This window comes from Ochotona curzoniae, unplaced genomic scaffold (assembly GCF_017591425.1).
Source record: "Ochotona curzoniae isolate NIBS_2020 unplaced genomic scaffold, NIBS_Ocur_1.0 contig_46, whole genome shotgun sequence".
In the NCBI taxonomy this organism is placed as follows: Eukaryota; Metazoa; Chordata; class Mammalia; order Lagomorpha; family Ochotonidae; genus Ochotona; species Ochotona curzoniae.
Genome location: NW_024466340.1, coordinates 6,896,801 through 6,910,433, shown reverse-complemented (window position 1 = coordinate 6,910,433; position 13,633 = coordinate 6,896,801). Strand labels below are relative to the sequence as shown.

Below are 13,633 nucleotides of genomic sequence, written 5' to 3'. Positions count from 1 at the left end.
GGAAGGCAGGCAGCATGCACGGAGGGCGACCTTCCTCGTCCAGTGGGGGAACCTGCGGGGAAAAGCTGAGACGGCAGCACTGCCTCATGGCCTCAAGGCCCAGCACGCCAGGCAGAGCCTTCGGCAGCACTCGGGAACCCAAACAAACACGGCATCCGTATGAAGTGGTAACATCCTTTAAATAGTTTTAAAATAATTCAATGGGAACAAATTCAGGATCTGTTGATAAATTTGGTACAAGATTCTGCTGTGACGTTGCATATATGAGACATGAGCCAGCCCTAGGACCCAGAACCCCACAGCAGACGTTGCAGCCCATCCACATGTCATGGTCGGGAGGGGTCTCTGGCCTGCTGCTTACACACCACACTCCTAAGCCAGCACCCCTGGGTTCCCCTGCTAAGGTGGCAGCTTGGGGACTGCATCCTGCCACCCCCATGCAGACCAGCACAGTGTGCCTCGGCTCCTGGCTCTGGCCTGGCCCAGTCCTGACTACTGCACATAGGAACACTGCACCTCTCTCCCTCTAAAAAACAGAAATGTCCATTAGGAAGATCATTTATTTAGTAGAAGGCATAAAAATTAAAGTGCTCTTTCCCACAATATAAAAAGAAAAGTCCCAGCACACTGGCCCAGCACACATGTGCACGTGAGGGTGGGAGGTGTAGGGCTGGACAGCCCTGTGGTCGGAGCCCAACAAGGACCTGTGAAAGGAGAGTGTCCATGCACAAGTATAAAGTGATCTCTGGGGAAATGGCCTCCAGCCAACACTAATGACAGTACAAGCTGTCCCTCGTCCATCACACCTGCCTTCAGGGCCGTGCAGTCCCGCCCCTAAGCTGGCTCTGAAGGGCACCCAGGCCACAGAAGGCCGGCAGCTGCTGGCTGGGCGCTCGGGTGTCACTGGCACGCAGGTGTCAGGAGGCGTCCTCCGAGGCGGAGCTCCCCGAGTCCGCCGCCACACTCCTCCTCTTGCCACTTGTCAACAACCCCTTCTCAAACTCTTCTTCAGTAATTTTGCCCTTCTTTAACTTCTTCAAGAGCCTCGTGTCATTCAGAAGTTCCTCCATGTCCTCCTCTTCGATGTCGGAGCCCTAAGTGTAGAAAAAGCCATAAGCCCACCAGTCTGGCAGCCGCACGCACCGGAAGCTGGTCGCTGCAGCCACAGCGAGCAGGACTCGGGCCGAGTTCTGGGCAGTGGGAGACAAGCGAGATTAAAGCGGCAGACGTTACCTCCTGCCTTTTCCTTTTCTCACTCATCTTCTTCTTCTTCTCCCTTTTGGCCTTCTGCTTTGACCAAGCTTTGTTCTTCATGAACTTTCTCCTCCCTTCACTTTCAGGTTTCTCTTTTCGCTGTTCCAGCCGCTTCTGCCTCTGCTTTTCTCTGATTTTGTCTTTAAACGGGATGGTGTCTGTGTCCACATCCACAGGCTCAAAGTCTGGGAACTGCTTCCCCCGCAGTTCTGGCATCCGCGGCATCTTGAGCAGGGCAAAGCCTCGAGCCAAGCTGGCAAAGTCCAGGTCTGAGGGAGCAGGGACCCGTCAGCCCACCATGGCTGGGCTGCGAGGCACCTGACACTCTTGGGTAGCAGGGGGCCCCTGAATGCCCAGTGCCATTGTAAGATGAAGCCAGCAGGCAACTGAGACAGTACATGCAGGAAGGACCCGGCTTACCCTTCAACCTGAAGATGAGGCTACACTCGTGCTTCGCGTAAGCCTGGACGTAGGACACGAACGCTTTCATGCCCTTTTCAAACACGGCCCTGTCGGCCAGGGCCATGGCCCTCAGCTTGGGCAGGAGGTCCGCTGTGTTCTTCTGGAGTTTCGTCTCCTGCAGGGGGCACTGCACAGGGACCACATGCTCAGCCACCCGGGGGCACCCTCACAGCCCATCGCACAGGCGACACCCCACTCCCAGCCCAGAGCAACCCTGGGTGCAAAGGCTATTTGAAAGGAGACCTGAGACACAGGCTTCCTGCGATCATCCTGCCACAGCAGCCCTGGGTCGGCACGCAGAGGCTGCAGCCCTGGCCCAGACCAGAAGGCCAGAGCCTCGCCACACTTAAAGCCCGTGGGGGCTCCCAACCTGTGCTGCCCAGCCCGTGAGCACTGCAGCCCCTCACTGGACATCCTGAATAACAAGACAGCTGGGTGGGCACTGGGGGCAGGCTGGACACCCACATCGCCTGTGGCCTGGGGTGGAGTCCTGACCCTGTCCCGACTCCAGCTTCCACACCCAGCACACTTTCACAAGTAGCAGGTGACAGCCCTCGTTCTGGTCCCTGTCATGGTCCCTGTCATCTGGGCTGAATTCCTAACTCCTGGCTTTGGCCCAGGTCATACCCAGCTGTTACACACCTCTGGGGGGCAGGGCAGAGGTGAGCCAGCGGATGAGATGTGTGTCTACCTTTCAAATACATACAATGAACAAATACAGATCTCAAAAAATGTAAAGGCAGGAAACTTACTTTTTGGTTGATTGCCAGGAAGTTGACGTAGGACTCTTCCATGGGCAGGAGGAACACAAGGGCGCTGCCTCCGTGGCCGATGCGAGCTGTGCGTCCACAGCGGTGCACGAATGCGCTGGGGGTGGGGGGAGCAGGTGCCCCAAGGACAGTGAGCAGAGCTCTGCCCACGTGTGCAAAGCCCCCAGCCCCAGAGCTCACGGCTGCCCCAGAGGCTGAGCAGGGCCAGACAGTGGGGCCAGCCACTCAGTAGATCCCCCCACACAGACAACCAAGACCACGTGTCAACTCTAAGAGTTCTTTGTTGGGTCATACAGCTGTTTCCCAATGGGAAAACAACAATAAAGAAATCTGTAATCACAGAAGTAACTGCTGCCTTTCTGTGCAAGCATATTCTGGGGTGCATTTGTGCATTCAATGTTCCACCATGTACGTGTAGGAACATACACCACTGAGCTGCTACACTGATGGGCCCAGGAGCCTCTCTGTGCCATGTAACTGCTGTGCGCAACCTCAGAGCAGGCCTGTGGCCCTCGGGACGCCAGGGCAGGGATGACTGCCCACCAGGAGGTACCTTGCGCTGCTCGGTGGGTCGTACTGCAGAACCCAGTTCACCTCGGGAATGTCTATGCCGCGGGCCATCACGTCCGTGCACACCAGGATCCCGCTGCAAGGGAACAAGCACAGTGCGTGCTGCGTGTCCCCCGCACTGCCATCCACTGCCTCCCGCATAGAACACATGGATTCTGGGGATGGGGCCCCCAAGAGCACACACTCTGGGTGATAACATTTTGATTTTTCCTTCCTACGAACCCCCATTCCTTTGCTTATTCCCAGTGAAAACTGTGGGAAGGTCAGAGAAAGGTTTCTTCTATGAAGATGTTCCCGCATGAAGAACAAAACCAGGCAAGCTAATCCTCTGCTTCAGAAAACTATTATGTCACGCAGGGGACAGGTGCAGTGGGAGGGGTCCCTCTGCCCTGAGGACGACTGGCAACACAGCTGGCCTACATTGTGATGAAGACACCAGAAAATGACTCGGGGCCACAAACAGAAGCCAGTGAAGATGCTGGAGACCCCAGGCTGACCCGGGAGGCTGTGGGGTGGCCTCCTGGTGACTGCTCCTGCTCCTTGTCCCGCGCGGTCCGGGCTCTGTGGAGGACAGCAACTCCAGGGTGTCCCCGGCAGAGCAGGCAGAGCTGAGCCAGAGCGGTGGGCGCCAGGACGCAGCCCGTATGGAGCAGGGCCACGAGGCCGACCCACCTGGGCAAGCTGCGGAACTCGAGGAAGATCTTGTTGCGTTTGTGCTTCATCTTGCCGTGAATGCACAGGACCTGCACCCCCCTGACCAGGGCCTCCAGGGCCTGCCCGTAGTACTCCACGCAGGCACAGGTGCTACAGGAGGAGACAGAGGCTGAGGGAAGCTGGCCATCCGGTTGTTCTGCACCCACCCCCAGCACAGGACAAATGAATCCGCAGCCTCTTCCGGAGAGCAGAAAGGATGGCTCTAAGCGAAGCTGCTGCGAGGTTCCACTCTGAGCCTCGCTGCCAAAAGGAGGCCCATTTTTCGGCAAAATCCCTCTAACTGGCATTAAAACCACAGGATGTAATCCCACAGCCAAGATGACCAAGCAGGGGCATCTCCCGGGCAGGACAGCCCAGGCATCCACAGCGGAGCAGCCCTGCAGTGGGGTTCTGCACCCAGCCCCCAGCTCCCAGCTTCCTGAGAGGCTGCCCGGCCACCTCCGAGTGCGGCATGCCCTATACCCCCTCCTCTGGATCGAGCATCCGAGAGCGCCCCTGGCTTCACTGAGAACAGACGTGGCTGACACTGCCCCTGCCCCAGCCATCAGTGCAGACACGATAGGGTGACATGGAGGTGACAGAGGGGGCAAAGTGCCAGAAACATCAGCCTTGACCTTGCTGAGGGCTCAGGCCAGCGTCTGAAACTGCCCACCTCTGCTTGTTTTCCTACAGAATAATGAAGCCCTCCCACTGGAGTCCCAGCGCCTGGGGTCCAGCTCCTTGCCACCTCCAGTACTCCAAGAGAACCTTCCTGACAAATCCCAACCCCGAGTGCCATGGGCACCTGCATTTCCGGTGGAGAAGGGGCCTGAATCCACCACCCACACAGAGCCAAGAATATTACCTGAAGAAGACAAGATGTTTCTGCTGCTTGTGATTGCGAAGAAAATGCACCAGCTGATTGAATTTCTCGTCGGCCTTACACACCTACCAAGAAGGCAAACAAAATAAACACACAGACAACAAACAGGACAGGTTGGCCCTGGTTCACAACACATGTCAACAATAACATGCGTGTACAGGTGCTGTAACGACTGTGACCCCCTAAAGCACCAACAGGCCCAGGGCACCAGACGGGCTAGCTGCTGGCACCAGGCAGGCTTTCAGGTGCAGATTCTGAACGGCCAGCTCTGCACGTGGACCAAGCACACATGCTCCCTGCCGGCTCCACAGACTGACGCCTGGTTCAGCAGTCCCTGCTCCCTGGGGGCGAGACAGGTTGGACAGAGCTGCACCAGGTCAGGGGAAGCACCCCAGACAGACAGATGTCACGGTATCCCTCACTCCAATGAATGCCAACCGCCAGAACAGGACAGTGGCCACAGACGCCCTGCAGCACCAGGGTCAGGACTCACCTGCTCTGAGCACCATCCCAAACCCCTTCCACGGACAGACTCACTAGTCCTCGCCTGCAGCGTGGGCATGAGCGGGCTCCACACTAAAGGCACAGCCTGCTGAGTGCATGTAGCAGGATCATGAGGGCCCATGCCAGGCTGTGTGCCCAGGCAGTCCCACTGCCCACGATGCACTGCATGAGGCCCCACTGCCCAGGAAGAGCCAGCCTCCCGCCCAGCTGAGCCAAGCAGCTGAGAGCTGGCAGGGACTTGCACAAGGGGTGGTTTCTAAGCTCCCACTACTGGAGCTTGCCTGTGAACTGCAGCTGCCCCTGCCCAGCTGTGTGCCAGGCTTGCCCCGCCCCCCTGGGCTGCAAGATGATAAGAACTCCAGGGCATATGAGCACAGACACCGACCTATGCACTCTCCAGGACCCCAGCTGCCCCATTGCTGGGGTCCGCGCAGTGCGTGTGGATGACTCGAGGGTGTGATGAGAACAGCTCCCCTGTGCAGCAAGGCCCGGGGGAGTTTCCAGCTGTTAGGCAAGACCCAGTGGATTTCTCTCTGACCACCTTGACACAGTTTCACCACCTTTTTGCATGGACACTCAAGCACCCCACTAAGAATTCTGTAATCTATTGAGGCATTGTTTGCCCCTGTGGGATGGCTTTTATCACCAACGTGAGCTTGAGAGTTAATGTCACTGATAATGTCTTGGTGAGTGGGCCTTTAACTTGCACAGGAGTACAATTAAACCCATGCCATTTCTGGACACCTTATTGGGTACTTAACCATTGTCTTAGATTTTGGCCCAGACATATAGCACACCTTCTGGGAAGGGGCTTGAAAATATCCTAAATATTAATGCAAGTGATGGGAGTGAGAGCTGAAACTGCTATGGCATTTAATATAGTTATTGTTATCTCAAAGGCTAGCCGGTCTTTGCAATTTTTTTGGAACATAGAAAATGTAACTGTTTTAGCTGCTTTTATAATTTTTAGCTAGAGGAATTAAGGATGCTTTTATTAAAGAAAAATGCTTTTGATTATTGCTTTATTGTTTATGGGGTTGTAGGAGTCTATAGTTGTGGAAGATTTAACATTTGAAGTTTCTGTTTTAGATTTTAGATTTTTTTCCCTTGTAACATGTTTTCCCATTAAATGAGTAAATTGTAGAAGTAGAAATGTGGTGGGAAAGTACTACTGATTAGCAGGTAATCGCATGTGCCTTGGCCTTGGAGTCCTGGCTGTTGCTCCATGGCTACTGTTGTAGAATAAACAATAGCTTGCTTTGAACAATATGAATACAGTATTTTTGCAAAATTATCTTTAGGAGCACCTGCTTAGCCTTGAAGTGCAGACGGAGTGACCAAATGTCTGTACATGCCCCCTTAATTTTGAAAAGAAAAAAAAAAAACAGAATAGTTGCTTGTACAGAAGCTTGAGAAGGGTTTTGAGAAAATAAAAAGGACAATTTTTTCCTGAGCGGTTGTGAGAACGCACCAAGTGTCTGTGTCTGTGTCTTTCTTTATCGCCGACTCCACGCACCCTTCCCGAGCTCCGAACTCGGCTGGAGCTGGACTCCGGCACCCCATGACCCATCCATGAGGAGAGAGAATGAAGTGGCCTGGTCACTCATCAAATAACATAGTCCCCAACCCACCCGAGGCCTGGGGAGGGAACTCCTGACCACAGCGGCTGGGGTCCACTGTTCATGTCTGTGTCACACAGATGCCACAGGCACCGCACACAGAAGCAAGCAGTCTCTTCAAGTGAGCTGGCTTCTGAGCGTGTCTGCCATGCCCTGCTGCACGGGCGCCTCTTGTGGCTCTGAATGCACAGTGCCCAACCATGCCTGTACCAGCACACCGGTCAACACCTGGGCAATGACAGCAGGGTCCTTGGAGACTGCTCCAGACACATTCAGAGGGACCATGCACCTGGACACTGCCTCCCACACTAGAGCCCAGGTTCAATGCCAGTTCTAGTCTAAACGCCATCTGGGAGGCAGCAGGGAAGGCTCCAGAGGTACCCAACCCGGCCACTGCAGGCTCGTGGGCAATGAACTGTCAGCCTCCCTGTAAAGGAGTGACTCTCTCCCTGTAACAAACATGCTCGTGAGCTTAATCCCTGACCCAACACCGAGGCCCATCCAGACCACTGTCCTCATGCGTCTCCAACCATTTGCAACAAAGCCACAGGGTCCGGCACAGCGAGCCAAAGTGGCGCACAGGGAGGCACGACCCAGCACTCACCATGTAGGAGTTCTCCAGGCGGGACGGGGTCTTCTGGGTGCTGCTGGCCGCCACGCCCTTCTCCTTCACCGAGATGCGCACGGGGTTCCGCAGGCCGGCTCTCACCAGGCTCTCGAGCTCCTGCGTCTGCGTGGCGGAGAAAAGGCCCGTTCTCCTCTGCTTCGGCAGGAACTCCAGGATGGTGTTGATGCTGGAAGAGGCCCACGCTTAGCCCTCGCCACCAGCGCACCAACGACCAGGTGAGGGAGGCCAGCAGGGGCTCAGCGAGACTGCAGACCGCTCTAGGACGCACAGTGCTGCCACTCGAGACCACGAGTTTGTACTTCTTTACACCGTCATTCTGCCAAGGTTTCTCCAATGTAAGAAAACAATTAAAGCTGTATAATGATCATAAGAGTCTGAAATTTGGGAAGCTCACGATGGCTCAGCTGGCTAATCCTTCACTTCCAAGCATTGGCATCCTACATGGGCGCCCGTTTGTGTCCCAGCTGTTCCACTTCCCACCCAGCTTCTTGTTTTTCGCCTGTGAAAGCAACAAAGGATGGCTCCAGTCCTTGGGCACCTACACCCGTGTGGGAGACCCAGAAGCAGCTCCTGGCTCCAGGCTTCAGTTCAGCTCAGCTCTGGCCACTGTGGGCATTTGGGAAATGAACAAGTTAATGCTCTCTCTCTGTAACTCTACCTTTCAGATAAATAAATATTAAGAAAAAAAAAAAAGATCAAGCTAGCTAGCGAAGAGTTTCCAATGTGAATGTGACCCACGAGCAGCCAAGAGCCTGGGGGATCCATCCGGCTCTCCTTCCTGGCAGCACCCCACCACCCCGACCCCAGGCCACTGCAGTCAGAACCCTCTGCGCACCTTGCCTCAAAGCCCATGTCCAGGAGTCGGTCGGCCTCATCCAGCACCAGGACATCCAAGGACTTCACAGAGCTGGCCAGATCCAAGCCCTCGGCCTTCCTCCTGAACATGTCCTCCAGGCGGCCCGGAGTTGCCACAACGATGTGTCCACTTGTGATGGAAAGAGACACTTTACCACGTGTCCATCGTAAGGACACTATACATAGTTACCCAAACCCTGACTGTTCATCCCCTAAGAGCCACCTACATGCCCGGGAACAGAAGGGGGCCACAAAAGGAAAGCAAGTGCTGTGGAGGCAGAGCTGGGTTCCAGGCCATGACACAGGCGAGGTTGGAAAACCACAGCCCAGAGCCCAACCAAGCCTGCCACCTGGCTTTGGGAGGTCCCTGGCCGGCGAACAGCTGCATTCTCGCATGGCATCACCGCTTTCACAGGAGAGCACACTTGAAGAATCAGAGATGGAGACCACACTGCCCATGAAGCCTAATGTACTGATCATTTGGTCATTTTCAGAAGATTCTGGCCAGGCCAGCGTTGTATCGTGGCATGCTAAGCCTCTGTTTGCAATGCCAGCATCATCTATGACCACCGGTTCCATTTCAGGCCGCTCCACTTTCCATTCAGTTCCATGGCCTGGGAAAGCAGAAGATGGCCCCTGCTGGGACCCTGCTGCTCATGGGAGACCTGAAAGAAGCACCAGGCTCCTGGCTGCACTCTGGCCCAGCCCTGGCAGGCATGGTGAGGAGTCTATCTCTCCCCTCTGTAAATCTGCTCCTCCCAGCCCCGAGCCCACACTCCCTCCCAGCTGCACCCCTCAGGGCCCAGGGGGAGCAGGCAGGACACCAGCCTGGAAAGCCTTCTTCGGACAGGGGCTCAGTGAGGCCCAGACCAGAGTCCACGCCGCGTGGGTTCCACGCAGAGCAATGACAGGCAGTGCTCACCCCTGTTGCTTGAACCTGTCCACGTCCTCGCCAGGATTCCTGCCTCCGATCCAGAGGATCTGGCTGCAACACAGAAAGCTCTCTGAGCAAAGGGAGGCAGGACAGCCCTGGCCCCAAGAGGGGGCAGCACAGGCACGGGGGACAGAACCGGGGCCCCACAGGAGGTACCTGAACTGCGGGAGGTGCTTGGTGAAGTGCGAGAGGACCTCATCGATCTGGATGGCCAGCTCCCGCGTGGGGGTGATGATGATGGCTCCCACCTGGGCACGTGGGGGAGCAGCTGTCAGCGAGAAGGGCAGCCCAGACACACCCCCTCACAGCACGTCCTGGAGGCAGCGGGTCCCGCACTGTCCGCCTGCCCCTTCTCCTTCATCGTGAACACTGGATTAGCCTGCCTGGCACCACTGCGCTGGTGAGCACCTAACATCTCTCACGTGCTCCCATCCGCGACAAGGCGCTGCACACACCCACACGTGCACCTGCAGCTCAACCCCCACGACTCCTCCCGACGCGGTACTTCCTCTGCACAGCACACCCGGCAGTGACCAACACCAGACAGCATGAGGGCACCGTCCTGGGGCCACTGTGGTTGGCAAAGACACCAGCCAAGGCCACGCGTGTGAGACCCTGGCACTCTGCACACCACGAGAAGGACGGGGTTTCACCGGATGGGAAAGGCAGCAGGGCCGGCTGTGACTGCTGTGAGGCAGTGGCTGTAAGGGGCAGGCGGATACACGTGCAAACAGGGGTGCGGTGCGGCGCACGCGCTGTCTGCCCTGCCCCCTCCGCCACGACCCCCTGCCAGTGCTTCCCGCCCCCTCACCTGATGCTTCTTCAACTTCTCTTCCCTTCGCAGAAGAATTTCCAAGAGGGGGATGAGAAAAGCCAGCGTTTTGCCGCTGCCCGTGATCTGCGGAGGGACACAGCGCTGCGTTAACTCTGGCACTCAGCTGGGCACAAGGCACAGGCAGCTCGCTTCGAGGGCCAGTACTCACCGCTTCCGCCGCCACGTCTTTGTTTCTCATGAACAGAGGGATGGTGGCGGACTAGGGGGAGATAACAGCATAAAAGCACCGGTCAGGGGGCACCCCGAGAACACACAGCGCAGGGAAGGTCACGGCCGACCGACCCCACCACCAGGAGCACCGGTCAGGGGGCACCCCGAGAACACACAGCACGGGGAAGCTCACAGCCAACCCCACCACCAGGAGCACCGGTCAGGGGGCACCCCGAGAACACACAGCACGGGGAAGCTCACAGCCAACCCCACCACCAGGAGCACCGGTCAGGGGGCACCTGGAGGAACTGAAGTGGACGGGGCAGTGGTGTCCACGCACAAACACTGTGGCCGCAGCCCTGAATTCTAGCCTGCCTTCTCTGACCTCCTTGACCTGGGCAGGGGTTAAGGTCTGCCCCAGCGCTGCAGACAGGGGACAGCGACTCAGTGGCCGCTTTCCCTCAGAGCGCTGTGGAGCACTCGGACTGCAGCGGAAGCCTGGGCTTTGGTCTCACACCCAGAGCGGCTATCCGGTGGCAGACGCGGGTCTCGGCCTAGGTGGCTCCTCCAGAACCCGTCTGGGCCAGAGCCACCTGTGTACCACACAGTCTGTCCTAAAATCTGACAACATCTGGGGACATGTTGGTGGCCAGGCACCAGAGAATGGAACCTGCGCTGGCATCCGACAGGAGGAGCCAAGGAATGTCACTAAACACCCTGTGACGCTCAGGGCAGTTTCCACAATAAAACATCACCAGACTGAAATGGAGGTGCCAGTTCTGGATCACGGCTGTCCGTCAGAAATACAATGTGAACCCAGAGCAGGTGCTACGGCACACTGGGCTAAGCCTCTGCCTGCAACAGCAGCATCGCACATGGGCACCAGTTGGAGTCCCAGCTGTTCCACTTCCAGCTCCCTGCTTGTGGTCTCAGAAAGCAGGAGAGGACAGTCCAAAACCTCGGGCCACTGCAACCACCCACATGAAAGACCCAGAAGAAGCTCCTGGCTCCTGGCTTCAGACCAGCCAAGCTTTGGCCATTGTGGCCAATGCAGAAGTGAACCAGTGGTAGGAAGATCTTTCTATATCTCCTTTCTGTATATCTGCTTCTATCTTTCCAATAAAAATAAATTTAAAAAATAATTCAGGGGCCCAGCAGTGTGGCCTAGCGGCTGAAGTCTTCGCCTTGAACCTGCCAGGATCCCATATGGGCACCGGTTCTAATCCCAACAGCTCCACTTCCCATCCAGCTCCCTGCTTGTGGCCTGGAAAAGCAGTTGAGGACAGCCCAAAGCTTTGGGACCCTGCACCCGTGTAGGAGACCTGGAAGAAGTTCCTGGCTCCTAGCTTTGCATTGGCGCAGCACTGGCCATTGCGCTCACTTGGGGAGTGAATCATCGGACGGAAGATCTTCCTCTCTGTCTCTCCTCCTCTCTGTATATCTGATTTTGTAATAAAAATAAATAAATCTTTAAAAATATGTATATAAATTAAAACATAATAATTCAGGGTGCTACTTACAGGAATTGAGCACACGTCCACGGCCCAGTAGCCCCATGTGGCTGGGAAGGGCTCTAGGACCAACTCCAGTGGCAGGCCTCAGTCTAGGTCACATTGCCCACCCAAGGCGGGCACTTAGCACCCCAGGACAAGCTCTGGTGGCTGCCCCAATCCGGGTCACATTGCCTACTTAAGGGATGGCCCTCACCACCCCAGGATGAGGTCCAGTCCAGGTCACACTGGCTGCTCAACAGCAGCTCTCACCACCCCCAGTGGCTGCCGGGTCTGGGTCGCGCTTGCCTGCCCAAAGCATGGCCCTCACCGCTCCCAGCTTTCATCTCCCCTGCACCCGCTGCCTCCACGCTGGGCACACTCAACATTTTCAAACACAACTCTCTGCCTTTCCCCTGAACCCTGGGGTCCCTCACAGCTTCCTCGGCTCCGTAAACGGCTCACACATCCACCCAGCTGACACAATGACACTGAAGGGACCCTCTCTCATTAACCAGGCTCCAGTCCCTCAGCAACTCGGCCAACACCCTCCACGGGGCCCCTCCATCACCGACTGCCTCGCCCGCCGGTGGGGCCCCGTACTCGTCCCCCTCTTGTTCGTACTCGGCTTCCCACAGAACTGGCATCCTGCCGCTCTCATCACAGCATCTACATCCCCGCAACGCCCGCCCCGCGTCGCACATTCCGCACACCACGCAACACACTCGGCTTCTCCCCGCGGCTAACGGCCCAGGCCCAGCCAGCCGCATGCACCTGTCCTGGTCCCGGTCACCCCACAGCCGGCTGCAGCTCCCTCCTTCGGGCACGGGCCTCACATCAGCTGTTCTGCTCCTTCCTCCTGCCACCAGCTGAACCCCCGGGCTCCTCTTCCTCTAGCTCTGCCCTTAGGCTAGGTGCCAGGCGCACAGCATCCCCAGGACCTGCAGCGCCGGACACGCCGTCTCCTGCCAGGCGCCCACAGCAGCCCTAGGAGGTGATGGACGTCCTCGTCGTCCCGGGGAGAAGTCCGGAGCACGCGCCAGGGAGCAGCCACACTCCCCGGCCGGAGGAGGCAGGCCCGACCCGCCGCCCCACCTGGCCGGCCCTCACCTGCACCGGCGTCATGGAAGGAAAGCCCAGCTCCCGCAGCGCGCCCAGCACCCGCGGGTGCAGCGGCACCGGCAGCGACTCCCACGAGCCCTCCGTGACGTGCTCCATGGCGGGAGCCGCCCCCCACATGCGCCGGGAACCGCGGGGAACGCTTCCGCTTCCGGCAGCGCGGGGCCGGGCGGGAATGCGCGACGACGAGCTTCCGGGGCCGCCCAGCGCTCGCGCGGCCCGGCCGGGAAGGTCAGCGGGGAGGAGGCCGGCGGAGCCGCCCCGTCCGTCCGCCAGCCCCAAGGGGACGCGGGCCCGCGGGTCACGGCAGCACCGCCGGCCTGGGTGGCCGCCTTCCCGCCGCCGCGGCTGGACGGCTCCGCTGCCCAGGCGGGAGTGCCGCTGCTGAGGGCATCCGGGAGGACTGGAGCTGAAATAAAGAAGTGACTGGAGAGGCCGAGATGTCTCCCGCTTCACAGCTCACATCCCACCCCAGCCTCCGGTGCCCCGCAGCCCGGCGGTCACGCAGGCGCCGTGGGATCCCAAAGCCGCACTCCCCTGACGCCACGACGGCCCTGACACAGTGAGAGCAAATAATACACTTTTCCCAAATTAAAAAGAGGTGTAAAACACCAATGAACCCACAAGAGGAATTCCATGCAGAAACTGCAACAGCGCTCCTGACCGTTCTCAGTTTACAAGGGATGAACTTCCACACAGAACAGGCAGACACCCTGAAAACAGGTGCCGGTCTCCCGACAGGAATTGGCCGGGCAGCGGCATCCACTCTGGAGGGTCTGAGGAGCCAGCTGCAGGTGACCGCTGGGCAGACACCCACCAAGCCCGCAGCCCCGCCAGCCTCACCCACTGCAGGCAGTTATGGTGACA

General features: G+C 57.7%; 1 protein-coding gene across 2 annotated transcripts; it reads right to left on the bottom strand.

Annotated features, from left to right (window-relative positions):
- Window positions 1-542: 542 nt before the first annotated feature.
- Window positions 543-12,883, bottom strand: DDX55 (DEAD-box helicase 55). Of its 2 annotated transcripts, none has more exons than XM_040987114.1 (14): window positions 12,758-12,883; window positions 10,156-10,206; window positions 9,984-10,070; window positions 9,329-9,420; window positions 9,161-9,223; window positions 8,219-8,368; window positions 7,360-7,549; window positions 4,615-4,697; window positions 3,729-3,860; window positions 3,040-3,132; window positions 2,469-2,583; window positions 1,675-1,843; window positions 1,234-1,523; window positions 543-1,094 (listed from the first exon to the last, which is right to left on the bottom strand). In XM_040987114.1, exons 1-14 carry the CDS (start codon window positions 12,863-12,865, stop codon window positions 918-920), a joined length of 1,800 nt encoding a protein of 599 aa, XP_040843048.1. In that variant the 5' UTR covers window positions 12,866-12,883; the 3' UTR covers window positions 543-917. The 2 variants fall into 2 exon arrangements, with proteins under 2 accessions (XP_040843048.1, XP_040843050.1); XM_040987116.1 differs by having other exon boundaries at window positions 1,675-1,831.
- Between the last annotated feature and the right edge of the window lie 750 nt (window positions 12,884-13,633).

Coding starts and splice junctions, on each gene's coding strand:
- DDX55 (XM_040987114.1), bottom strand. CDS start 12,865: ATGGAGCACGTCACGGAGGGCTCGTGGGAGTCGCTGCCGGTGCCGCTG. Junction 9,421..9,983: donor AGAAGTTGAAGAAGCATCAG/GTGAGGGGGCGG, acceptor CCACGTGCCCAG/GTGGGAGCCATCATCATCAC. Junction 9,224..9,328: donor AAGCACCTCCCGCAGTTCAG/GTACCTCCTGTG, acceptor TCTGTGTTGCAG/CCAGATCCTCTGGATCGGAG.